At 32.6% G+C, this 27,249-nt stretch overlaps 1 protein-coding gene, 1 long non-coding RNA gene and 1 pseudogene across 2 annotated transcripts; 1 reads left to right on the top strand and 2 right to left on the bottom strand.

Annotated features, from left to right (window-relative positions):
• Positions 1-90: 90 nt before the first annotated feature.
• Positions 91-10,183, bottom strand: LOC128157040 (atrial natriuretic peptide receptor 1-like; annotated as a pseudogene).
• A 2,565-nt stretch (positions 10,184-12,748) lies between these two features.
• Positions 12,749-14,600, top strand: LOC128155880 (uncharacterized). The gene is made up of 3 exons (XR_008239654.1): positions 12,749-12,885; positions 13,086-13,133; positions 13,956-14,600. It is a non-coding gene; the product is annotated as an uncharacterized LOC128155880 (long non-coding RNA).
• A 136-nt stretch (positions 14,601-14,736) lies between these two features.
• LOC128155877 (atrial natriuretic peptide receptor 1-like) lies at positions 14,737-25,700 on the bottom strand. Its single transcript, XM_052817761.1, has 22 exons — positions 25,284-25,700; positions 24,587-24,946; positions 24,337-24,494; positions 24,087-24,227; positions 23,733-23,960; positions 23,499-23,640; positions 23,298-23,382; positions 22,102-22,216; positions 21,925-21,984; positions 21,694-21,771; positions 21,479-21,583; positions 21,323-21,394; positions 21,019-21,166; positions 20,333-20,494; positions 19,938-20,109; positions 19,633-19,782; positions 19,134-19,257; positions 18,905-18,973; positions 18,529-18,703; positions 18,179-18,277; positions 16,681-16,772; positions 14,737-16,473 (listed from the first exon to the last, which is right to left on the bottom strand). The coding sequence occupies exons 1-22, from the start codon at positions 25,585-25,587 to the stop codon at positions 16,420-16,422; spliced, it is 3,093 nt and encodes a 1,030-aa protein (XP_052673721.1). The 5' UTR covers positions 25,588-25,700; the 3' UTR covers positions 14,737-16,419.
• Between the last annotated feature and the right edge of the window lie 1,549 nt (positions 25,701-27,249).

Raw genomic sequence — 27,249 nt, 5'->3', positions numbered from 1 at the left:
GTTTCTAAAATTCATATTTTAACTTTACAAAATAAACAAACAAAAGTTCAAGAGTACGTAATGTGTCTCTAAAAAATTTCATCACGGGCCACATTTTTATTAGAATTAGCACTGTCAACACAATTATAATATAATCAAATCGTAAAATCATTTTCTTGTTTTTCTTGTGTATGGTTTACACAAAAGTAACAGTTATTTTCAAACTAACTGCAGTAGTACTAGTGTAAACTCTGAATTGCTGGTTTGTTTTTAAATTACAGGGTTGCCTCCCTTGCCATCAACCAGTACGTGGTCATGTCCCCTTTCCCCTGCACAGTAATTGATAACACAATGTCAATAGCCAATAAAATGAATAAAATATAATATGTTATTTTTATATATGAGTGTTCAATACGCAACACTGGTACAATGTTAAAGCAATTAATTTCCATTGCAAAATGCATAAAATACCAAGAAACTAAATAATTTATTTAGTTAATATTAAGTTAATTGTTTGAATTTGTATGCATTTCGGTCAAACCTTTATTGCTATAGATCCACGTTCCTGCAAAACAAACAAGTCGCTCGATTGAAGAAGGTATCGGGTCGTTGAACTCACCTGAATTTTCGTGGCTACCAAAAGAATCAAATACACTGTGCTTCAATTTAAATCATCTTCAGAGCGACAAAGACTCAATTTGCCCTTAGCTTAAGTTTCAGGTATCGTGTTTTTTTTTCAATTTAAATTACGATTCAAAAGAAAAAAAGAAAAGTAAAGAACTGCGAACGCTAACGCCCGTTTCCCACCTACATTTTACATCCAAATATTTCGGAATTTCTGTCAGATATTCAAAAACTAAGTTTTCTACTAAAAAGTATAATCAAATCCTAATCAATTTATATCAAAATAAAATTTGTAATCAACTTATTTATTTTTAAACAAAAGTTTTGCTAACGCGGGGTCTTAAAAATATTTGATTGAAATCGGTCTCTATGATTGAGGAAAATGTTATTTAGCGGCCAATATGTGCATAAAACTTGATAATAACATATTTACGATATATATTAAAGTAAATTTTCATTTTAATTCATATCTGTTAATAATATTTCGAAAATATACAAAGCAAAATTCTTTCTTTGAAATATATTTCGGTCTGTAGACATATGTACCCCCCCCCCCCCCCCGTGAAACAACAAACCCTTTAATAAAAATATGCTAAATAACAATAATTAAAACCCCTCAAAAGGAATTTTTGTTTCATGGGGGGGGGGAGATGTTTTAAAAAACATTTCCGTTTTCCGTTATTTTCTATTATGAAATGAGCTATTTTAACCCAAAATACAAAGTTATCTCTCTTTATTTGACCAAAGCATTTATATTAAATGAAAATATCGTTAATGTTTACATTATCATTAAAAATAACTTTAATTAAACAACTTTCAAAAAATGACTTTTAGTTAGGCGGCTAGACAATGCTATCGTTCGCAGTCCTTTGTATCATGATATAAAAGTATATTTGTAGTTTGACTAAAAACTCTTTCCGAACGACAAAAAAAGCTAGCAACTTTATGAAGTCATGATTTCACATTATATAGAAATAGTTTTCCCCACGAAGGCAGTGATGGCGAGACACACAATACTCTTTGTTTCTTCCTTTTTGGCGACAATGTTAATCAACAATTAAAGCAATATGAGCTGAAGTTTTCAAAATATTATTTTGATAAAAAAAAATCAGCTATAATGCCCATAGTGTACTTTTCATGAAACTTAATACCTCCATGATGAAGTAAGATTTAAAAAATAGTTAAAGTTTATCATCAGATTTTGTACGTCCAGGATTATATATACATTATTTAACTGTTCATGCAGAGAAACTTATTTAGTAATACGTCAATTAGAGCTTCTAAACAGCTTTTCCTACACATATATATGACAATAACAAAGGTCTATGAATCTTTTGATATGAAATTTTTCAATCAAAAAAATGTAGAATTTCAATGCAAATTGCATGCTTTTATTCCTGTTTGAAAATTAATCATATTTACCTTCCCCATTTGACTCCATCCTGGACGCGGTGTTAACGGTGTCTCCAAAAAGACAGTACCGGGGCATCTTCTTCCCTACCACTCCGGCACACACTGGGCCTGACAGTCAGATTCACTTACATCATTTTTACATTTCAACCATCAAAAGTCACATTGCTATCTATATTCTTTCTGCATTAAGATTTCATTTTTTGAACCAAATTATCGAAAGGTTTTTTTAATGTTATTATCAATTTAAACATATATATGTACCGATATAATATGTGTATCATTTGCGGTTTAATTTACATTTTGTCAACGAATCGAATATACCAAAAGCTATTGTGCTTGCAGTAAATATCATATTACCCGAATGAATTCCTATTCTAGCACGCAATTTCACGTCTGGCAGATGTCGAATGTGAAAGTCATTGACACTGTCCAATATAGCAACCGACATCTTTGCGATCTCTGTGACGTGTTCATAGCCATTGCGCAGAGGCAAACCGGAAACAACCATGTAGGCATCACCAATTGTCTCTACCTACAGATAAACATAAACCTTTTTGGGTAACCTCAAGTATCTTCTACGACATGTAATATGAAAATCATATCATGATATTCTTCTTTCAATGTTTTGAAATATTAAAACTCATCAACATCTCTCGTGTTTTATGTAATAAAATGAACTTTTATCATATGAATCGAGTATTTAAAAAACGTACTTTGTAGACATCAAAATTTTCTAACACTGTGTCAAAACAAGTGTACAAGTCATTCAGCATATCCACAATCTGTAAGTATTTCAAAAGGTAATATTATTAAGTCATTATTTCTTTCAAAAAGCAAAAAATATTATGTAAAATCTTCAAAATATATTCAGAACAAAAATATGTATACTGGAAATGAAATATTGTATCATTTTATGTTCAAATGTGCAAATTGATTGGCCAACCTGCATAGGATTGCTCATAGCAGATATGGCGGTGAATCCAACAATATCACTGAAGTATATCGTCACGCACTGGTACGCCTCGGCCTCCACTTTGTGGCCACGAAGAAGGTCACGTGCTATGCTCCTAGAATTGAAGCAATATTAACGAAACAAAGCTGAATATGTGCACGAGGGCAGTTTTCGTAAAGATCAACTACAGTAAGACAAAATAAAAATAAATAGGAATAAAAATTAAGAACATGGTCTTGTGTTGATACCCCAATGCCGTTTTCCACATTTGAAAGGCAAAAATTGAGCTACTAGTATATTAGTAAAAGAGGGATGTCAAAAGGACGTTACACTGAAAACAGCTGTAGAAAAAAAGAGATGCGAAATATCTTGATTCAAGGAAACACACATAAATCTTAGTTACCTGGGTAGAACCTGATAGAGAAGCTCATCAGACCTGCGTTTTTCATCCAGAAAGGCATGCATCCTTTCCTCGGCGATATGTTCTAAGTTATTTGCATATTCCTCCATTCGAAAAAGTAGGATGTCCAGAAAGTTTTCTCCTGATATACCCCTGAGTGAAAAAAAATGGAGATAAATGTTACTTAAAAAAGACTCACCTAATGCTTATAAATTGCATTCATAAAATAACTAACAAATTGACTATCAAAGATATTACGATATGATTTTCAAATATGACAGAATTAAGAAAGAAGATGGGGGGAATAAAATGGCGCAAATGCCCATTTGGTTTAGTCGTGAAAAATAATTTTGAATTTATTTTTCCCAATTAAATTTATTCAAATACATTATAATACAAGTTTGCAAAAGCACAATTTCTAACTATACTCAGTTTTTAATTTATTTAACAAATTAAAAGAGAAGAAAAAAATATTGCCTGAAATTTTGATGGTATCGAACCCACAACATAAAAATCACAGATAAATAAGGTTAGCTCATGTCAGGTACTCTAACCACTGAGCCATTGCGGACACAACAAAATAAGCTGTTTAAATATAATGTGTGACTTGGAGACGAATTTACGGAGTTGTATTATTTTTTCAAAACGTTGAAATGTTGGGGTACAAAATGCTATTTTTAATGTATAGTGGGTCATCTCTCCATGTTTTTGTTGATTGAAATCGGTTTGTTTTCCATTAGACCTTATATAGACTATGGTAAAATTACGGAGCACAGACCCACTCTATAAAAGAAAATGCCTTGAAGTTTTAAAAAATGACACTATTTGTAGGTTTTGATACGTACACGCCTGTTTGAGTCAACATATTCCAAGTATTGAACATATTTATAGGTTAAAAATCAATAATATGTGAAATATATATTGTTTTAATTGATTTTTTTTTTAAATATCAGATTTATTGATATTTTGATATTTCAGTAGCATGTCCGACCATGTATGGGCATTTCACACGCCTTATCCACTCATCTTCTTTAAAAACTCGCCATTTATTCCTTTTTGACTCTTTCGATATCTTTGCAAACGTTGGTCTGTGTTCTGCCTCTCCCTCCAAGCATGAATACATCAGGTTTAGGAGTGAATTCTCTACATATTCCTCAACATCGGCTTTAAATGGAGACGTAAAGCTAGGGATGGACTTGATCTTTTCAATAATTTCTGTAAGGTTGACGAAAAATAACTTTGAAAGCTATGGATATTAAATGACTTATATTAATTTTATCTTAATATGTCTACCTCAATAGAACATCCTTATAACCTTATATGCTGGTGAAAATATGTTTTGTTTAAGTTAAAATGACCGCATAACGAGTATGATTATTGATCAATTAAGTAATAGCTAGATCATAGAAATCAAAACGGACAATTAATTGTGACAAACCGTCAATAGATGAATACTGCAAATCATCTTCAAATGGTTCTTTCCTGGTCAGTATCTCGTATAGTATGACCCCAAAGCTGTAGACATCAGCTGATTGGAATACCAGGAAGTTGGGTTCTCTGATGGCATTTCTCAAAACTTCTGGGGCCACATAAAACAGTTCTGTATCGTATATAAACGTCCAACATTATTTCTACATGCGGGTAAATAATAGACGTTTATTTGAGTTATTTCGATTTACTAATTGAAAGTTTAATTACATTCTTTAGTTAACGGTCGGGTGTTATCAAATTTATCATAATGCCTTTCGAGCTTTATTGGATTTGATCACCCCTGACCATACTTGATTACTTCGTAATACTAAAAGCATACTTTTTCGTTCCTTAAATAAATTGATTATATACGTTTAATCTTGTTTAGATGGGATGAATCTTGAAACATACTGCATCTTCAGATGGAAACACTTTTGACAGCACAGTTGACAATTTAAAAAAAAAACGAACAGCTAAAATAATAAATAGCTAATATTTTTTCTCTAGTTAATTTGTATGTTTAAGTCCCAGGAGAACATTCTGTATGTTGATTTTGATTTTGTTATCGGAAATCTACAAAAAAAGAAAATATAAAGTACGTTGTTTATCCGTTTTGTGGTCGCTGGTTCGAATTTCTGGAAGTCCAAACCCGGTGATTTTGAGGACAAATCGCTTGTCGATCAAACAGTCCTGACTGGTCAGGCTCCCATGGTACCGCACAGGGCTGGCGTGAAGGTAACTACAACCCTAGGAAATTGAGATCAGAAGGCAATATTGTTAGAAAAGAAATAGTTATATACATCTAAACAGTGTAAAGTGTGAATATATGAAATAACAAATATATGAAATGAAAATAAATCTATTATTCTTATAGATATATACCGGTTACTATCGTACCTTTATCATATCGCAAATTAATGAGGTCTGCAAGTCCTTGTTGATTTTGAAACTGCTGATATGAAGAATGTCCTACAAATAAAAATTTATCCTAATCCTGTAGGCTTTTTCCGATCAAAACTAAATATTGATTGATTGGTTTATTAATTGATTGATTAATCGATTGATTGATTGATTGATTGATTGATTGATTGATTGATTGATTGATTTACCTTTAATGTTCCTCGACTACAAGCTTCACTAACAATGTACAGTTTGGTGTTATTTTGGGTCAAACCATAAAACTTTGTGAGATTCACACAGTGGACGTTTCTCAGCTGTGAAGAAAATTGAAACCCTTCAACGAAGTGTCAACCATAACATTGAAATCAAAATCAAAAGATTATTTATAAATATACAGAAAATGGTTGAACTTATGTTACCATACATTGAGCAAATCCATTAGCTGGCTTCTTGAAGGGTGGAAATGTCTTACTTTAGTAACTGACACAGAAACAATGGAACCTTTTGAAATGTGAAAAAGAGTCCGATATTAAAGACGGCTAAAACGCTAATAATAATCAAAAAAAAAATTAATGAAACACCCGTACCCCTATCCACTCAGTCAAAAAGTAAAATTAAGGTATGAAGGTAATACTTGAAAAACAAATCCAGACCTTGAAATATTTATTCATTTTGTCCTTCGGTTCATCATGCTTGGAACTATTCATGTGAATCTAAAAAAAAAATTAGAAAAAATGTAACTGCAATAACATTAAATATTTCGCTTTTTACCCTTTGGTGAATGAGAATATTAGAAGTGAAAGCACTTAATATACATCTCTTTATTTACCATTGAGAGTTTTGAATTCATAATACACGACGACTCCCTTTCGGACACTGATTTCAAAGACTCCCAGGGTATTCTCCACCAATTGTTTTGTAAATCCATTTGCAATTTTAGATGTCTGAAAAACAAAGGTATTGCTTTTTCATTAATTCGATTCACCAGGAATATTAAATTCTGGAGTCGTTAAAAATTGTTCCTGTAAACAAAATTTTATTAGCGATGGTTTTATTTATAAATAGTTAATGTTTTTCGCTGGGATTTATTTTTGCGATCAACCTTTTTAGTAAAATAAACAAATATTAAAATCTGATGCTTTAAGGACAGTTTTGCGGCTAAAAATTTCTAGCTAAGCTCCTGATTATATTTTTTAATCTTGCAGTCAGGAATACAACTTCGTTCACAGCATCTATCAATTTCGTTTTGATTTAGGGTAATGAGGTGAATAGAGTAATGTACAAGTAACTTTTCATGCGTGGATCCAAAAAAAATTTCCAGGGGGGGGTGTCCGACGGTTATTTGAGTTTGCCGCGGGGGGAGGGGGGTCCCAGGCATATTTTTGGTAATTTTATAATGTAATTTAAAGAAATTTGAATTTTACAAAGGGATCCGGACCCCCTAACCCCCTTCCCCATTCCAAATCCGCGCATGACTTTTCGTCAAATTAAATCGGATAAACTGTCAAAATTCTGTCTTGTTTTTAAGAAGACAACTAATATATTCGATCGATTAACACAGCGTTGCTTAATAAATACATTCAGATAAAAAAATCGAGAGGTTGATATTGAAATTCATTCCATGATCGAAAGGTATACCGGCAAAATCTTATCACGAAGATAAAATACAAATACCGTATGTCTCAAAAGTAATATCTTTGAATGTTGGCATCTTGGTGAGTAAAATGGATGAATATATGTTCTTTTGTGCATTTTCACAGCAAAACTTGGAATGACCATTTACTCGAAAATGGCTCGGCTTTATATAAAGCTTTGTAAATGTTTAAACTGCTATTATATTTTATTTAAGGAATGAATGCAATTTTTTTTTAGTTTTATACGATATAAAATGGTTTGGGGCAGTTTACGCTTTATAAACCGCGAAGCGGTTTATAAAAAAGCGTAAACTGTCCCAAACCATTTTATATCGTATAAAAGTAAAAAAAAAATTGCATTCATTGCTTATAATTTAGTTTTTTGCTATTAGTTGTAGATAAAAACAGTCATTTGACCTTTAAAATGACATCAAATTGTACAAAATTCAAACGTAACGTCAGGCGGATTAATACGTTTTTGATGTTACTCTTTCTATGACGTAGGCAACATTCTTTATACAAAATAAAATAATTCTTTAGGCAATCAGAAAGCGCGTTACAACCAGAATTAAATTATTTACCTGTAGGTGAAAGTCCCCGCTATGAAAACGGTCACAAATACCACCGAGAATGTAGCGGTAACAACTGCCGCTAGAAAATCTGATTCTAAATTTTAAAAAAGAATTTATATATTAAAAAAAGTAATTGTTATCTCGTCAAAACAGATATTTCAATACAAATGACATAACGAACTGTTTGGTGTGCAGCAATCAACAATGATACCTTCAGGAAAACAAATAGGGTCGTCTCCAATAAAACCACACCTAGGTCTGTTTTTAGGTGGCCCCTTATTTCCGGGCCAATGAATGCCCTGACTGTAGTTCATGTATACCACTGCTTCATCGCCAGCATATACTCCTACACTCTGTAGAAATAGAAAAAAAAACTTAACAGAAGTAATTTTTTTTTAAAAATGAAGTACTTTATATATTGTCAATTATTGTAATTTTTCTACGCTGATATCGCCATTTGGATCCAAGTCGTAGATTGACAGGTCTTTCTCTGCATCGCCGTTGTCGTTTATCCTGAGATTTCCAGATATGAGATTATGGTATGTTTTGTTCCTAATCCTCCTCGTAACTTGTCGACCATCAAAAATATCCATTCCTTCGATTATCATCTCCTTTATTGTTTTACCATAAATAAGAAAAGCGTCGTGGTAAGCAACTATGTAGTGATTGACCTGAAACAGCATTCAAACACTAAGGAACACGTGGCTGTTGGTAAATTACTTTTTTATCTAACAAAATAATTAGATACGTTTATCTCCGATTTCTTTTAGCATAATTGCATTCAATGTAAAACATACATCAGCTCCTTCAGTGTCGAAATCAAAGTCAAATTTTGCGAGTGAGTAGTTTTTCAGCTCTTGGTCGAAGGCTAGGAAAGCGGGACTTCTTCGAACGGACGGCATTGAAACAAGTAGCGCGTTAAATGCTTCTTTTGCAGCCTACAGTGAGAATTAAAGTATTTCTTTGCTTAATGTTTCAAAGATTCGCTACCTTACAAAATACCATGGTTAACCGATAAATGAGTTTTACACTAAAGGAATACTTACATCGTTATTTGTGTCTCCCTCTACATACCATATGTCAGTCAAAAGAGGGGAGTATGATTTGAAAAAAAGAAAAACGTAATCCCCGTTTGTCATACCCATTTCACGAGCTTCTAACAGCAAGACTCGTAAACGACGAATGCCGACGACCGAGACAATCACTGAAAACATGCAGATTTTAAAGTTATGGACATGAAAGTATAAGAGATATCCAAATCATATTTACAAGAAAAGAAAGACTAAAATTGTCACCTCTTGACACTTTAGTTGCTTTGGTTAAGGCGGCTTTAAGACTGAGGTTATGGTTTACTATTAACGTCGTCCGAAGCTCCGACTTTGAGAAAACTCGCACCAGAGAATCACTCTGAAGACTCACCATGGCAGCACCGTTGCTGACGTAGTAATCAGTTAACAAAGCAATGTCCGTCCAACCAAACTTCTCAAACAGCTTCAGGTAAAAAGTTGTCGAACAGGGAGTCAATCCCGACGGGGGTGAGAAGGGGGATGTTCCAGGAGGTCGACATTCTCCCCACTACATCAACCCCGCTACTGCAACCTTGGCAAAATACGGAAAAAACATACATTTATTAATAATTTTGAAGTGTTTCTCTTCCAGGAGTTATTAAGAATTAATAAAAATCACTTAAATGTGTAGGTAGCAATAAGCTAGGGACATAATCCAAAATTGTCTTTGTTTGCATGAAAGCATAAAACATTTAATCTGTGTTCAAATTCTAATCTAAATCAAACATCGTTTTATGTTATTCTGCATCGCTGAGTAAGCTTATGTCAGTCTGTTGGCCTGAACGAGACTGGTCGTGGGGTTTTCGATGATGTGATCTTTGGGCCAGGAATATTTGTTAACAACAAAACTCTATAATACTAGACTTACCTGGTCCAATGAACACCGATGTGTTTCTAACGTGATAAAGCTCGGCGCCTAAGGCGCAGATGTCTTTTCTGCTGCAGCCTATATATTCAGACGTGAGTGTATGGCTTTTAATCGTAGCGAGGCCCGCCAACAGTTCTCGCAGTCTCCGGTTCCCCATTTCTATCGCTTTCTCGGTTTTAACCAGGCCCCATGGACTTCTTGTTCCTTTCGTCAAAATGACACTCAGGGTAATCTCTGGCTCCTTGGTCCTGATGCTGTTGATATTGCACAATACCAGCAGAGGAAACAGTTGTAGGAAAAACATCTTTAGTACTTTTTTTTTAAAATGTTCACTTGTTGATTTGAAGGCCTGAACTGCTCATGCCATTTTATATTTGGTTCAAAATTTTACGAGACTGTGGAAACTAATCACCATTTTAATTAAATTTGACGACCAATTCGCAGTTATTAATTTTGAGTTCATTCTTTTTAATAAGCGCATATTTTATGTTTTATATTCATTAACCTGTTATTGAAGGATGCCCTTGTTCAAGTTTATCATTGTCTTTGAAGGAGACGATCTCGCGTCATTTTCTCTGCTTTAATTAGTCTTTTTTTTTTTACGTTTTTTTTAATTATCATCATTATTCACAAGAGTAAACAAATATACAAAAACTTCAAAAACTTCAGTTATTAACATACGGACATCTTGTATAATTTCTTTATTTTTCATATTAATGCTACAAATAATGTACAAGTTTTCATTGAGAAGACATTTAAAAGTATCTAACTGTTTGTCTAAAAACATGTATATCAATACATGTTTATATATATAAATATTTATACATAGAAATGATGTGTTTAATTTTGGTATATAATTGTTTATGTAATGTGTATGTAGAGATACATGTACGTCGATAATCTATAGATATGCATAACTATGACTCACAATATTTGCGTCAAGTGTACATGTGCACACACACACACACACACACAAAAATTATGTACAAAAATATGAAAAAACTGGTACATAGTAAGCTATCTTAGTAAACGGTAGAAATATATTAAGTAAATGTACATGTAATACCCTGGCTAACCCGGAGGACAAACACATCTACATACAGTCCATCACATGGTCCCCGGATGTAGCACATACATGTATACACATAGGCAGACCCTAAGTGTCTAGGGTATACAATAGTAATCACAATATATTTATTAATGTTTTAAGTTTTGATGAATATTTCGATGATTTTAAGTACATTGTAATGTAATTCATATCTCTTATTAAATAATTCTTTACATATTCGTTCAGACTTTGAGAGGTTTCATTTTTTTCTTCAAATCTACATTACATCTTAAATTTGTAAATTCTATAAGCAACATAAGATATAATATTATTCAAAAATTGTACCTTGAGGTTATTTTCATAATAGAAGTCTATGATTACATGTTTCCACATAATATCTAAATGCAAAATCGTACACAATTTTGACCATATTTCATTGACATTGTCACATTCAAAAATAAGATGTTCAACGTTCTCTGTTGTGTCTTGACAATAATCACAACATTTTCTTGGTCTTAACTTACATTGATGTAAAAATAAATTGCAACTTAATATATTATTTAATAATTTATAATTTTTTATTTTATTGATGTATATTCTTTTCCAGTTATTTTTTTTTGAACGTGAAACATGTTCTTATAATAGGATTTATTAATGGGTTTTTGGAACTTAGTAGTCAACAAATTTTCATAAAAGAATTTACATTTTTTGTCTTTTTTGTCTATTGTCCTTCATATCTTTCATATACTGCATCGTATGTTTTATTTTTAGGAACAAAATCGAAACAAATATAAAGGAGATAAAGAGTTAGAAAAATTTCAAAAGTTACCCGACACCCAGTCAAATAAATTTAGATAAAAGTGTGCCATTTTCCTAATAGGACATGGTTGTGATTGAAACAAAAATAAAACAGAAAAAAAAATATTTTACGATTTCATGTTTATAGTTTTGTAATGATTTATATTGCAATTTTTAAGTTACTGTTTGAATACGATATCTGTTTTCAGCAAATTTAAAGCTCCTAATTCTTTGTTATAAAAACAAGGTCCTTCCCAAATTTTTTTTTGTTACAAAATACAAATACATGTTAATGTAAATATTAATGAAAATTCTAAAAAAAAATGTTATTCAAATGAAATTTTTACCTGTACATGTATAAATATGATAAAATGTAGATAAAGGATTTAAAAGTAAGTGGTGTCGTGTTACAAATACATCAGACAAACGTTGTAAACAACAATATTTGATCCAAAGATATGTTTCAAAAAATTTTGAAATGGTAAAAATTATAAAACCCCAGCGAGATTCGAAATCATGACTAACATATTCGTAGATTGCGCTCTAACCCATTGCGTTTTGCTGTTAGGTATTAATTTAGGAAAGAGAAAATAAGTTAAACTATAATTTCGGTCGGGGCGTGGTCATGTCTATCATACATTAAAGCCCTACGGGCTTTTTTGCTTTTCACCACGCCCCGATCGAAATTATCACTTCATAAGACTAAAAAAATGATTCTTTATTCTTTAAATATTTACATCTACCGAGCATGATTCCCTCTATTTCGTACGAAAACTTTAGTTAATTTGTATAGCTCTATAGAAACTAATGAGACTTAAATCGACAGGCCACGTCTATCGATTAGTTTCGTTGTTTTTTGTGATTCATGCGGGTTATGAAGGTAGCGATCATTGCCAACGCAGATTATGTATATTTCTGCAATGTCGTCACCTTCATATCCCGCATGAATCACCAAAGAAAGCATTTTATTGTTTAAATGTCCGCTACGATCACAGCCGTATGACCAATTTTATAAGTTTAGATAATCGGAGTGTTGTGTGCCCTTGAACCGGAAGTTGTCATATTTCGTTAATCTTAAGATAGTTGACTAAAAAGGCAGGCCGTTTGATGTTATGTTTAAAAAAGCAACAAAAGATTATTTCCAAAATCATTTGTTGGAGGTATTTATTCTATCCCTCATCCTTCTTTCTTTTTATGTCTCTTTCTTCTCTCCATCTCTCTCTCTCTCTCTCTCTCTCTCTCTCTCTCTCTCTCTCTCTCTCTCTCTCTCTCTCTTGAATATATTAGAGTGTAGAAAACTGCAATAATGTTTAAAGTTGGTGATTTTAGTTTTGTTAATTTTATTAATATTTTTGTACAGGCACCGAAGCTCTGATATTCTGGTTGTCAATAGTTACGATGGTGATGAGTAAGTCTTCTTTTCTGCAGTTTTACATGTATATTCTCTGAAATGGTGAAATGTTTTTGTGTAGAGGATTTTTTTAAAAAAATCGGTTCTAATGGGCGAAATGAATTTTTCCTTTTGCGGTTTTTGTAGTCGGGTTTTTCCGGCACCAGTGCTCGGGCACCTCCTACTTGCTGCCCCTGGTGATGATGATGGGAATGTTCTCGGGAGTCTTCCTCTGGGTGTCCGTGGGATTCCTCTGGGACAACTACATTATAGGGGCATGATTTTGGTCAAAAATTATTTTTTCGATTTTAATTTATACAATGCCTCAGTAAGGCATTTTAAAAAGGAAACCAAAATTTGTCATGTATAATTGTTGTCAGGCATTGTTTACATGAAGAAGAATTGCGAGCCCTTTTCACCAAAATCGTTACCATGCCCCTTTAAGGACTTCATGAAGTTTATGGCCGGGTTCTCGGTTGTTGTCACATTTATTCTGGAGTTTGTATGCAATTAATTTTGTTTTAAAAATGTCAATCAATAACATTTGTGCACCAGGTAATCTGTTTATTACTTTATATTAAAAGAGTTGAGTTATTTTTAAACCTCCAATTCCAACTAAAGGTGTGTTTTATTTTTCTGCAACTTGAAAACCAATCAGTGTATTGCCTGTTTCATATTACACAGTGACATAATGGTTTCAATTAAAGGATTTATCTCCTTGCTTTACAAATCAAATATTTTTTATTTGCATTAAGCCATTATTTCTGCACATAGAGAATTTTCTATTATTTTGTCGTATTTAGTAACCAGCGTTAAGCAATAGTTGCCTCTTGTTTTCAGATTTTGGCTTCGCTATGTGGAAGTTAGGGGACCCTGACTTTTCCAACCCCTTCTACGGATACTCCTTTGGAATGCCCCTCACCCAGGGGGTACTCTTCATCCTCATCTTCGTCGTTTACGGTGTCTACAGATGCAGGGAACCAAAAAACAAGGCCTATAGATTAGGGCGACAGTGTACACATAAGATATCAGTAGATAGATTTGAGTTTCGTTTTCTGCGCAAGAACTTGTCCTGTTGTATACAATTTAATGTTGCTATCCAAGAATTTTAGAGGAATGATTAATAGCATCACAGAAAGACGGTAAATGGAGCATCAATAACATTAGCATAATTTATCCTCGGTCTGTGCATTTAAACAAGTAGTATTTTGATATCAAACCTTATATCTTCTATATTCCATATCTCAATTGTTGTAACAAAATACTGGAGATTTATTTTGAATGAAATTTTTGGTTTGATTACGTTTGTATGTCTAAAAAAATCAAACGGATGCAGAAGGAGTTGTTGTTTGTTTTTATTTGTTTATTATATCAAATGTACATACTTAGTCATATCAGTATATATCATACACTGTAATATCTCAACATCCTTATCAGCATCCGTGTACTACTTAGCGGCAAGTCAAAATAAATATAATCAAACACTGTCCACAGCTGATAATGGCTTGATATGGAAGGATGATGGGGTTTATTATTTTTATATGTGATATACAAAGTCTACATAGTTTACAAAGAATGTGATAATTAAGTGACACCACTGTAAGTATTACATGTGTACAGTAAAACGGTTTTACATGTTCTGTTAGAAATGTATGCATTTGATGTCAGAACATGTGCAAAGTCACAAACAAGGAATAAGTATTGCACAATAAGAAAAGTTACTTTTTCGTTTCAATTTGCACAAACTCCGAAAACGTTATCTACAGAATAATTACAACGTGTCTTAAAGATTAAATTTCACACTGTGACAAAAGCTCTGGCAGTAGGAATGAAAATCACTGATTGATAATATTGCAAAAATCTCCATTAGTATGTAAGTAAAATGACAATACTAGTATTGTATGCAATACTACTGAAGTTCCATTCGCATATCTGTCCCTGACTCAAGTTTTTGAAACATGTGCACGGGGCTTTATTTATAGAAGTGATAAAACTTTTGTAGAGACTGAAAGAATGGAAGGAGTTACGTATCTTTGATAGGAATTCATAAAATTTTGACCATATAACCAAATGATTCTATCAGGTTAATCAAGTTTGACCTTCTTGTTTTCGCGTCGAGGTAAGGTCAAGGTCACTACCTTTTTTCTTAACTTAAAGGATAAAAATAAATGTAGTTATCTGCAGTATTGTAGACATCTGGTTACATATTAAGTTTCTATTATTCAATGCAATGATAAAATATCAGAATGTCTATCAGCTTAAACGACTAAATTGGAATTAATATTTAAAAAAATTAATATTGCTTAGCCCGCATTTCCTCTAATTTTCTTAAATTTTGAAGATATTTTGATTATTTTTTTATGCTTCCAATATAAAAATATTTCTAATTTTTACATACTATGAAGACCTTACACAAAGATATAAATTGACAGCTAATATATTGACCATTTAATTAGAAAGAAAATCCGATTTTTGTGATTTTTTTTCACACAAATCTTTTTATAGAATGAGCGCTTATACAAGTTAATAAAATGTTAATTGATAGGCAAATTTTATTTTAAAAACATATTCTGAAATCAAAGTACCTTATCATTAGTTCACATGTGTTTAAAGAATCTGACATTAATGTTATTGTTTTAAAAATGCTAGACTCATGAATCTACAGCAATTCTGAATTGCAAAACCAAGTGATATTTTTCCACGCCAATGCTGCGCCAAAAATATAGTCCTTGTTAGATTCTGAACTTTGAATACTTTTTCTATGCCGAGTTGTTTGATTGTAAAAAAGAAAGAAAAATATGATATTTTATTGCATTTCGTCTTGATTTAATGACTATTAAATCAAATTAACCTAATTAAAATACTCCTTAATCAAATTAAAAGACTCCTTCCTTAATTATAGGGTTTATCTAAATCTTCCGTCTCGACCGAATTCAATGTAATATTCTCCAATGTATCAGTTAGGACAATTCGAAGCAAAATTCAGAATGAATCTATATAACAGAATATGTTACATCACAGCTTTTCTATAAATATACTGCGAGCTGTTGTGCTGTTTCTAATACTCATATTTTAACTTTAAAAAATAAACAAACAAAAGTTCAAGAGTACGTAATGTGTCTCTAGAATGCCTCATGCGCCCCATTTTTATTAAAATAAGCACTGACAACACAATTATAACAATATATTCAAATCGTAAAATCATTTTCTTGTTTTTCTTGTGTATGGTTTACACAAAAGTAACAGTTATTTTCAAACTAACTGCAGTAGTACTAGTGTAAACTCTAAATTGCTGGTTTTTAAATTACAGGGTTGCCTCCCTTGCCATCAACCAGTACGTGGTCATGTCCCCTTTCCCCTGCAATTGATAACACAATGTCAATAGCCAATAAAATGAATAAAATATAATATGTTATTTTTATATATGAGTGTTCAATACGCAACACTGGTACAGAGTTAAAGCAATTAATTTACATAGCAAATTGCATAAAATTCCAAGAAACTAAATAATTTATTTAGTTAATATTAAGTTAATTGTTTGAATTTGTATGCATTTCGGTCAAACCTTTATTGCTATAGATCCACGTTCCTGCAAAACAAACAAGTCGCTCGATTGAAGAAGGTTTCGGGTCGTTGAACTCACGTGAATTTTCATGGCTACCAAAAAAATCAAATACATGTGCTTCAATTTAAATCATCTTCAGAGCAACAAAGACTCAATTTGCCCTTAGCTTAAGTTTCAGGTATCGTGTTTTTTTTCAATTTAAATTACGATTCAAAAGAAAAAAAGAAAAGTAAAGAACTGCGAACGCTAACGCCCGTTTCCCGCCTACATTTTACATCCAAATATTTCGGAATTTTTGTCAGATATTCAAAAACTAAGTTTTCTACTAAAAAGTATAATCAAATCCTAATCAATTTATATCAAAATAAAATTTGTAATCAACTTATTTATGTTTAAACAAAAGTTTTGCTAACGCGGGGTCTTAAAATTATTTCATTGAAATCGGTCTCTATGATTGAGGAAAATGTTATTTAGCGGCCAATATGTGCATAAAGCTTGATAATAACATATTTACGATATATATTAAAGAAAATTTTCATTTTAATTCATATCTGTTAATTATATTTCGAAAATATACAAAGCAAAACTCTTCCTTTGAAATATATTTCGGTCTGTAGACATATGTACCCCCCCCCCCCCCCCGTGAAACAACAAACCCTTTAATAAAAATATGCTAAATAACAATAATTAAAACCCCTCAAAAGGAATTTTGTTTCATGGGGGGAAAGATGTTTTAAAAAACATTTCCGTTTTCCGTTATTTTCTATTATGAAATGAGCTATTTTAACCCAAAATACAAAGTTATCTCTCTTTGTTTGACCAAATCATTTATATCAAATGAAAATATACATTAATGTTTACATTATCATAAAAAATAACTTTAATTAAACAACTTACAAAAAATGACTTTTAGTTAGGCGGCTAGACAATGCTATCGTTCGCAGTCCTTTGTATCATGATATAAAAGTATATGTGTAGTTTGACTAAAAACTCTTTCAGAACGACAAAAAAAGCTAGCAACTTTATGTAGTCATGATTTCACATTATATAGAAATAGTTTTCTCCACGAAGGCAGTGATGGCGAGACACACAATACTCTTTGTTTCTTCCTTTTTGGCGACAATGTTAATCAACAATTAAAGCAATATGAGCTGAAGTTTTCAAAATATTATTTTAATTAAAAAAATCAGCTATTATGCCCATAGTGTACTTTTCATGAAACTTAATACCTCCATTATGAAGTAAGATTTAAAAAATAGTTAAAGTTTATCATCAGATTTTGTACATCCAGGATTATTTACATTCTATAACTGTTAATGCAGAGAAACTTATTTAGTAATACGTCAATTAGAGCTTCTAAACAGCTTTTCCTACACATATATATGACAATAACAAAGGTCTATGAATCTTTTGATATTAAATTTTTCAATCAAAAACATGTAGAATTTCAATGCAAATTGCATGCTTTTATTCCTGTTTGAAAATTAATCATATTTACCTTCCCCATTTGACTCCATCCTGGACGCGGTGTTAACGGTGTCTCCAAAAAGACAGTACCGGGGCATCTTCTTCCCTACCACTCCGGCACACACTGGGCCTGACAGTCAGATTCACTTACATCATTTTTACATTTCAACCATCAAAAGTCACATTGCTATAACTATTCTTTCTGCATTTAGATTTCATTTTTTGAACCAAATTATCGAAAGGCTTTTTTAATGTTATTATCAATTTAAACTTATACATATGTACCGATATAATATGTGTATCATTTGCGGTTTAATTTACATTTTGTCAACGAATCGAATATACCAAAAGCTTTTGTGCTTGCAGTAAATATCATATTACCCGAATGAATTCCTATTCTAGCACGCAATTTCACGTCTGGCAGATGTCGAATGTGAAAGTCATTGACACTGTCCAATATAGCAACCGACATCTTTGCGATCTCTGTGACGTGTCCATTGCCATTGCGCAGAGGTAAACCGGAAACAACCATGTAGGCATCACCAATTGTCTCTACCTACAGATAAACATAAACCTTTTGGGTAGCCTCAAATATCTTCTACTACATGTAATATGAAAATCATATCATGATATTCTTCTTTCAATGTTTTGAAATATTAAAACTGATCAAATTTCTCGTATTTTATTAAAGGCGAAGAATTTAAGCAATGTAATAAAATGAACTTTATCATATGAATCGAGTATTTAGAAAACGTACTTTGTAGACATCATAATTTTCTAACACTGTGTCAAAACAAGTGTACAAATCATTCAGCATGTCCACAATCTGTAAGTATTTCAAAAGGTAATATTATTAAGTCATTCTTTCTTTCAAAAAGCAAAAATATTCTGTAAAATCTTCAAAATATATTTAGAACAAAGATATGTAGACATGGAATGAAAAATTGTATCATTGTATGTTCAAATGTATAAATTGATTGGCCAACCTGCATAGGATTGCTCATTGCAGATATGGCGGTGAATCCGACAATATCACTGAAGTATATCGTCACGCACTGGTACGCCTCGGCCTCCACTTTGTGACCACGAATAAGGTCACGTGCAATGCTCCTAGAATTGAAGCAATATTAATGAAACAAATTTGAATCCATGCACGATGGGCAGTTTTCTAATGGGAGGAAATTACACGTGAAAAGGAGGAGAATGGTAACAAGCATCTATTTTTAATGAGGAAAACGTAAAGATATACGGAACTACTGCAGTCCCACATATTTTTTTTTAATTCAGGAATTACAAAATTAAAAAAGTGATAAAAATTAAAAACATAGTCTTGTGATGATACCCCAATGCCGTTTTCCACATTTGAAAGGCAAAAATTGAGCTTTATAAGTAAAAGAGGGATTCAAATTACACTGAAAAACAATTTCAGAAAAAAAAAGATGCGAAATATCTTGATTCAAGGAAACACACTTAAATTTTAGTTACCTGGGTAGAACCTGATATAGAAGCTCATCAGACCTGCGTTTTTCATCCAGAAAGGCATGCATCCTTTCCTCGGCGATATGTTCCAGGTTATTTGCATATTCCTCCATTCGAAAAAGTAGGATGTCCAGAAAGTTTTCTCCTGATATACCCCTGAGTGAAAAATTAAAAAAAAGTGTTACTTAAATAAGACTCACCAAATTCTTATAAATTGCATTCATAAAATAACTAACCAATTGCAATTGACTATCAAAGATATTACGGAATGATTTTCAAATATGACAGAATTAAGGAATATAAAAACTCGCCATTTATTCCTCTTTGACTCTTTCGATATCTTTGCAAACGTTGGTCTGTGTTCTGCCTCTCCCTCCAAGCATGAATACATCAGGTTTAGGAGTGAATTTTCTACATATTCCTCAACATCGGCTTTAAATGGAGACGTAAAGCTTGGGATGGACTTGATCTTTTCAATAATTTCTGTAAGGTTGACGAGAAATAACTTTGAAAGCTATGGATATTGAATGACGTATACTAATTTTATCTTAATATGTCTACCTGAATGGAATATCCTTATAGCCTTATATGCTGGTGAAAATATGTTTAGTTTAAGTTAAAATGACCGCATAACAAGTATGATTATTGAACAATTAAGTAATAGCTAGATCATAGAAATCAAAACGGACAATTAATTGTGACGAACCGTCAATTGATGAATACTGCAAATCATCTTCAAATGGTTCTTTCCTGGTCAGTATCTCGTATAGTATGACCCCAAAGCTGTAGACATCAGCTGATTGGAATACCAGGAAGTTGGGTTCTCTGATGGCATTTCTCAAAACTTCTGGGGCCACATAAAACAGTTCTGTATTGTAAATAAAAGTCCAACATTATTTCTACATGCGGGTAAATAATAGACGTTTATTTGAGTTATTTCGATTTACTTATTGAAAGTTTAATTACCTTCTTTAGTTAACGGTCGGGTGTGATCAAATTTATCAGAATGCCTTTCGAGCTTTATTGGATTTGATCATCCCGAGATAATCAAATTTGTCATAGAGTCCTTTTGGGCTTTATTGGATTTGATCATCCCTACCCATATTTGATTACTTCGTAATACTAAAAGCATACCTTCTAATTCCTTAAATAAAGTGATTATATACGTTTAATATTGTTTAGATGGGATGAATCTTGAAACATACTGCATCTTCAGATGGAAACACTTTTGACAGCACCGTTGACAATTCAAAAAAAACGAACAGCTAAAATAATTAATTGCTAATTTTTTTTTCTCTAGTTAATTTGAATGTTTAAGTCCCAGGAGAACATTCTGTATGTTGATTTTGATTTTGTTATCGGAAATCTACAAAAAAAGAAAATATAAAGTACGTTGTTTATCCGTTTTGTGGTCGCTGGTTCGAATTTCTGGAAGTCCAAACCCGGTGATTTTGAGAACAAATCGCTTGTCGATCAAACAGTCCTGACTGGTCAGGCTCCCATGGTACCGCACAGGGCTGGCGTGAAGGTAACTACAGCCCTAGGAAATTGAGATCAGAAGGCAATATTGTTAGAAAAGAAATAGTGATATACATCTAAACAGTGTAAAGTTTGAATTTTTGTCAAAACTAATACTGTATATGAAATGAAAAAAAAATCTATTATTCTTATAAATATATACCGGTTACTATCGTACCTTTATCATATCGCAAATTAATGAGGTCTGCAAGTCCTTGTTGATTTTGAAACTGCTGTTATGAAGAATGTCCTACAAATAAAAATGTATCCTAATCCTGTAGGCTTTTTCCGATCAAAACTAAATATTGATTGATTGATAGATTGATTGATTTACCTTTAATGTCCCTCGACTACAAGCTTCACTAACAATGTACAGTTTGGTGTTATTTTGGGTCAAACCATAAAACTTTGTGAGATTCACACAGTGGACGTTTCTTAGCTGTGAAGAAAATGGAAACCCTTAAACGAAATGTCAACCATAACATTGAAATCAAAATCAAAAGATTATTTATAAATATACAGAAAATGGTTGAACTTATGTTACCATACATTGAGCAAATCCATTAGCTGGCTTCTCGAAGGGTGGAAATGTCTTACTTTAGTGACTGACACAGAAACAATGGAACCCTTTGAAATGTGAAAAAGAGTCCGATATTAAAGACGGCTAAAACGCTAATAATAATAATAAAAAGTAAATAAATGAAACACCCGTACCCCTATCCACTCAGTCAAAAAGTAAAATTAAGGTATGAAGGTAATACTTGAAAAACAAATCAAGACCTTGAAATATTTATTCATTTTGTCCTTCGGTTCATCATGCTCGGAACTATTCATGTGAATCTAAAAAAAAAAATTAGAGAAAATGTAACTGCAATAACATTAAATATTTCGCTTTTTACCCTTTGGTGAATGAGAATTTTAGAAGTGAAAGCACTTAATATAAATCTCTTTATTTACCATTGAGAGTTTTGAATTCATAATACACGACGACTCCCTTTCGGACACCGATTTCAAAGACTCCCAGGGTATTCTCCACCAATTGTTTTGTAAATCCATTTGCAATTTTAGATGTCTGAAAAACAAAGGTATTGCTTTTTCATTAATTCGATTCACTAGGAATATTAAATTCTGAAGTAGTTAAAAACTGTTCCTGTAAACATAATTTTATTGGCGATGGCTTCATTTATAAATAGTTAATGTTTTTCGCTGGGCGTTATTTTTGCGGCTAAAAATTTCTAGTTAAGCTCCTGATTATATTTTTTAATTTTGCGGTCAGGAATACAAATTCGTTCACAGTTTCTATCAATTTCGTTTTGATTTACGGTAATGAGGTGAATAGTGTAATGTACAAGTAACTTTTCATGCGTGGATCCAAAATCCAAAAAATTTTTCCGGGGGTGGGGTGTCGGACGGTTATTTGAGTTTGGCGGGGGAGAGGGGGTGTCCGAGGCATATTTTTGGTAATTTTATAATGCAATTTAAAGAAATTTGAATTTTACAAATGGATCCGGACCCACTAACCCCCTTCCCCATTCTAAATCCGCGCATGAAATTCAATCCATGGTCGAAAGGTATACCGGCAAAATCTTATCACGAAGATAAAATACAAATACCGTATGTCTCAATATTAATATCTTTGAATGTTGGCATCTTGGTAAGTAAAATGGATGAATATATGTTCTTTTTGTGCATTTTCACAGCAAAACTTGGAATGACTATTTACTCGAAAATGGCTCGGCTTTATATAAATCTTTGTAAATGTTTAAACTGCTATTTATAGTTTATTTAAGGAATGAATGCAATATTTTTTAGTTTTATACCATATAAAATGGTTTGGGGCAGTTTACGCTTTATAAACCGCGAAGCGGTTTATAAAAAAGCGTAAACTGTCCCAAACCATTTTATATCGTATAAAACTAATAACTATTGCATTCATTGCTTATAATTTAATTTTTGGCTATTAATTGTAGATAAAAACAGTCATTTGACCTTAAAAATGACATCAAATTGAACAAAATTCAAACGTAACGTCAGGCGGATTAATACATTTTTGACGTTAGTCTTACTATGACGTAGGCAACATTCTTTATACAAAATAAAATAAGTCTTTAGCCAATCAGAAAGCGCGTTACAACCAGAATTAAATTATTTACCTGTAGGTGAAAGTCCCCACTATGAAAACGGTCACAAATACCACGGAGAATGTAGCGGTAACAACTGCCGCTAGAAAATCTGATTCTAAATTTTAAAAAAGAATTTATATATTAAAAAAGTAATTGTTATCTCGTCAAAACAGACATTTCAATATAAATGGCTTAACAAACTGTTTGGTGTGCAGCAATCAACAATGATACCTTCAGGAAAACAAATAGGATCGTCTCCGGTAAAACCACACCTAGGTCTGTTTTTAGGTGGCCCCTTATTTCCGGGCCAATGAATGCCCTGACTGTAGTTCATGTATACCACTGCTTCATCGCCAGCATATACTCCTACACTCTGTAGAAATAGAAAAAAAAAACTTAACAGAAGTAATTTTTTTTTTAAAATGAAGTACTCTATATATTGTCAATTATTGTAATTTTCTCTACGCTGATATCGCCATTTGGATCCAAGTCGTAGATTGACAGGTCTTTCTCTGCATCGCCGTTGTCGTTTATCCTGAGATTTCCAGATATGAGATTATGGTATGTTTTGTTCCTAATCCTCCTCGTAACTTGACGACCATCAAAAATATCCATTCCTTCGATTATCATCTCCTTTATTGTTTTACCATAAATAAGAAAAGCGTCGTGGTAAGCAACTATGTAGTGATTGACCTGAAACAGCATTCAAACACTAAGGAACACGTGACTGTTGGTAAATTACTTTTTTATCTAACAAAATAATTAGATACGTTTATCTCCGATTTCTTTTAGCATAATTGCATTCAATGTAAAACATACATCAGCTCCTTCAGTGTCGAAATCAAAGTCAAATTTTGCGAGTGAGTAGTTTTTCAGCTCTTGGTCGAAGGCTAGGAAAGCGGGACTTCTTCGAACGGTCGGCATTGAAACAAGTAGCGCGTTAAATGCTTCTTTTGCAGCCTACAGTGAGAATTAAAGTATTTCTTTGCTTAATGTTTCAAAGATTCGCTACCTTACAAAATACCATGGTTTATCCGATAAATGAGTTTTACACTAAAGGAATACTTACATCGTTATTTTTGTCTCCCTCTACATACCATATGTCAGTCAAAAGAGGGGAGTATGATTTGAAAAAAAGAAAAACGTAATCCCCGTTTGTCATACCCATTTCACGAGCTTCTAACAGCAAGACTCGTAAACGACGAATGCCGACGACCGAGACAATCACTGAAAAACATGCAGATTTTAAAGTTATAGACATGAAAGTATAAGAGATATCAAAATCATATTAACATGAAAAGAAAGACCAAAATTGTCACCTCTTGACACTTTCGTTGCTTTGGTTAAGGCGGCTTTAAGACTGAGGTCGTGGTTTACTATTAACGTAGTCCGAAGCTCCGACTTTGAGAAAACTCGCACCAGAGAATCACTCTGAAGACCCACCATGGCAGCACCAGTGCTGACGTAGTAATCAGTTAACAAAGCAATGTCCGTCCAACCAAACTTCTCAAACAGCTTCAGGTAAAAACGCCCGATCCCATCAAACGAAAAGGACAGACGTGTCAGGGTGGGAAAGACGGTTTTGTTGTCGAACAGGGAGTCGATCCCGACGGGGGTGAGGAGGGGGATGTTCCAGGAGGTCGACATTCTCCCCACTACATCAACCCCGCTACTGCAACCTTGGCAAAATACGGGGGAAAAAACATACATTTATTAATAATTTTGAAGTGTTTCTCTTCCATGGATTATTAAAAATTATTAAAAATCACTGAAATGTGTAGGTAGAAATAAGCTAGGGACATAATCCAAAATTTTCTTTGTTTGCATGAAGGCATAAAACATTTAATCTGTGTTCAAATTCTAATCTAAATCAAATACGCTTCATGTTATGCTGCATCGCCGAGTAAGCGTATATCAGTCTGTTGGCCTGAACTAGACTGGTTGTGGTGTTTTCGATGATGTGATCTTTGGGCCAGGAATATTTGTTAACAACAAACCTAATAATACTGGACTTACCTGGTCCAATGAACACCGATGTGTTTCTAACGTGATAAAGCTCGGCGCCTAAGGCGCCGATGTCTTTTCTGCTGCAGCCTATATATTCAGACGTGACTGTATGGCTTTTAATCGTAGCGAGGCCTGCCAACAGTTCTCGCAGTCTCCGGTTCCCCATTTCTATCGCTTTCTCGGTTTTAACCAGGCCCCATGGACTTCTTGTTCCTTTCGTCAAAATGACACTCAGGGTAATCTCTGGCTCCTTGGTCCTGATGCTGTTGATATTGCACAATACCAGCAGAGGAAACAGTTTTAGGAAAAACATCTTTAGTACGTAGATTTTTAATAATGTTCACATGTTGTTTTGAAGGTGCCTGAACTGCTCATGCCATTTTATATTTGGTTCAAAATTTTACGAGACTGTGAAATCGAATCACCGTTTTAATTAAATTTGATGACCAATTCGCAGTTATTAATTTTGAGCTCATTCTTTTTTAATTAGCGCATATTTTATGTTTTATTTTCATTAACCTGTTATTGATGGATGCACCTGTTGAAGTTAATTGTTTATCATTTTCTTTGAAGGAAACGATCTCGAGTCATTTTCTCTACTTTAATTACTCTTGATTAAATTCCGTTCCTTGTTTTTACCTTTTAACTTAGTAACTGTCCTGAATATTTAATAAAAAGCATGAATAACGATTTTTTAAAATAAGCGTAAATGTATGTATAACAACACTTTTTTCTTTGATTTTAGCATATTATATATTAAGCCCACAAATCAAGGATTGATTTATTGTGGTATGAAATCACCTTGTCCTTCATTTCCTGCATCGTATGTTTTATTTTTAGGAACAAAATCAAACAAATATAAAGAAGATAAAGAGTTAGAAAAATCTCATAAGTTACCCGACACCCAGTCAAATAAATTTAAATAAAAGTGTGCCATTTTCCTTAGAGGACATGGTTGAAACAGAAATAAAACAACAACAAAATATTTTATTATATGATTTCATTTGTTATGTTTATAGTTTTATAATGATTTATATTGCAATTTTTAAGTTAATGTTTGAAAGATATCTGTTTTAATTTTAGCTAATTTAAAGCTCTTAGTTCTTTGTTATGTAAACGAGATCCGTCCCTAATTTTTTTTTATTACAAAATACAAATACATGAACATGTATAATTAAATTAATGAATTTTTTTTAAATGTTATTCAAATGAAACTTTTACCTGTTCATGTATAATTATGATATAATGTAGATAAAGGATATAAAGGTAAGTGGGGTCGTATTACAAATACATCAGACAAACGTTGTAAACAATATTTGATCTAAAAATATGTTTTAAAAAAATTTCGAAATGGTAAAAATTATAAAACCCCAGCGAGATTTGAAATCATGACTAACATATTCGTACATGTAGATGACGCTCTAACTCATTGCGCTACGCTGTTTGGTAACAAATCAGGAAAGAGAGAAAAAAATATCGGTCGGGGCGTGGTCAAATCTTTCATATAGTAAAGCCCTTCGGGCTTTATTGGATTTGACCACGCCCCGACCGAAATTATCACTTCATAAGACTAAAAGAATAATTCTTTATTCTTGAATATTTACATTTACCGAGTATGATTCCCTCTATTTTGTACGAAAACTTTAGTAAATTTGTATAGCTCTATAGAAACTAACGAGACTGATATCGACACGCCCTCTTTATCGATTGGTCGAAACCTATACAGCGACCTAAAAAAAAAAATCACGGAATGCACGAAATAATCATGATGATGTCATACTCAAATTCCCAATGGGAGACGATTTGGCTGTTTCTTTTATTTAATGTACTTATATACATTAACAGTAATTTAGATGACTTGACTTACTCTTTACAATCAGTTTCTGATATTGTTAAAAAAAAGATTTAAATATAAATAATTAAATGTTTTTTGTGATTCATGCGGGTTATGAAGGTAGCGATCATTGCTAACGCT

This window comes from Crassostrea angulata, chromosome 7, assembly GCF_025612915.1.
Source record: "Crassostrea angulata isolate pt1a10 chromosome 7, ASM2561291v2, whole genome shotgun sequence".
Classification (NCBI taxonomy): Eukaryota; Metazoa; Mollusca; class Bivalvia; order Ostreida; family Ostreidae; genus Magallana; species Magallana angulata.
This window is presented reverse-complemented; position numbering and strand designations above follow the sequence as displayed.

Coding starts and splice junctions, on each gene's coding strand:
- LOC128155877 (XM_052817761.1), bottom strand. CDS start 25,587: ATGTTTTTCCTAAAACTGTTTCCTCTGCTGGTATTGTGCAATATCAAC. Junction 24,947..25,283: donor ATCGGTGTTCATTGGACCAG/GTAAGTCCAGTA, acceptor TATTTTGCCAAG/GTTGCAGTAGCGGGGTTGAT. Junction 23,383..23,498: donor TCCTATTTGTTTTCCTGAAG/GTATCATTGTTG, acceptor TTTAAAATTTAG/AATCAGATTTTCTAGCGGCA.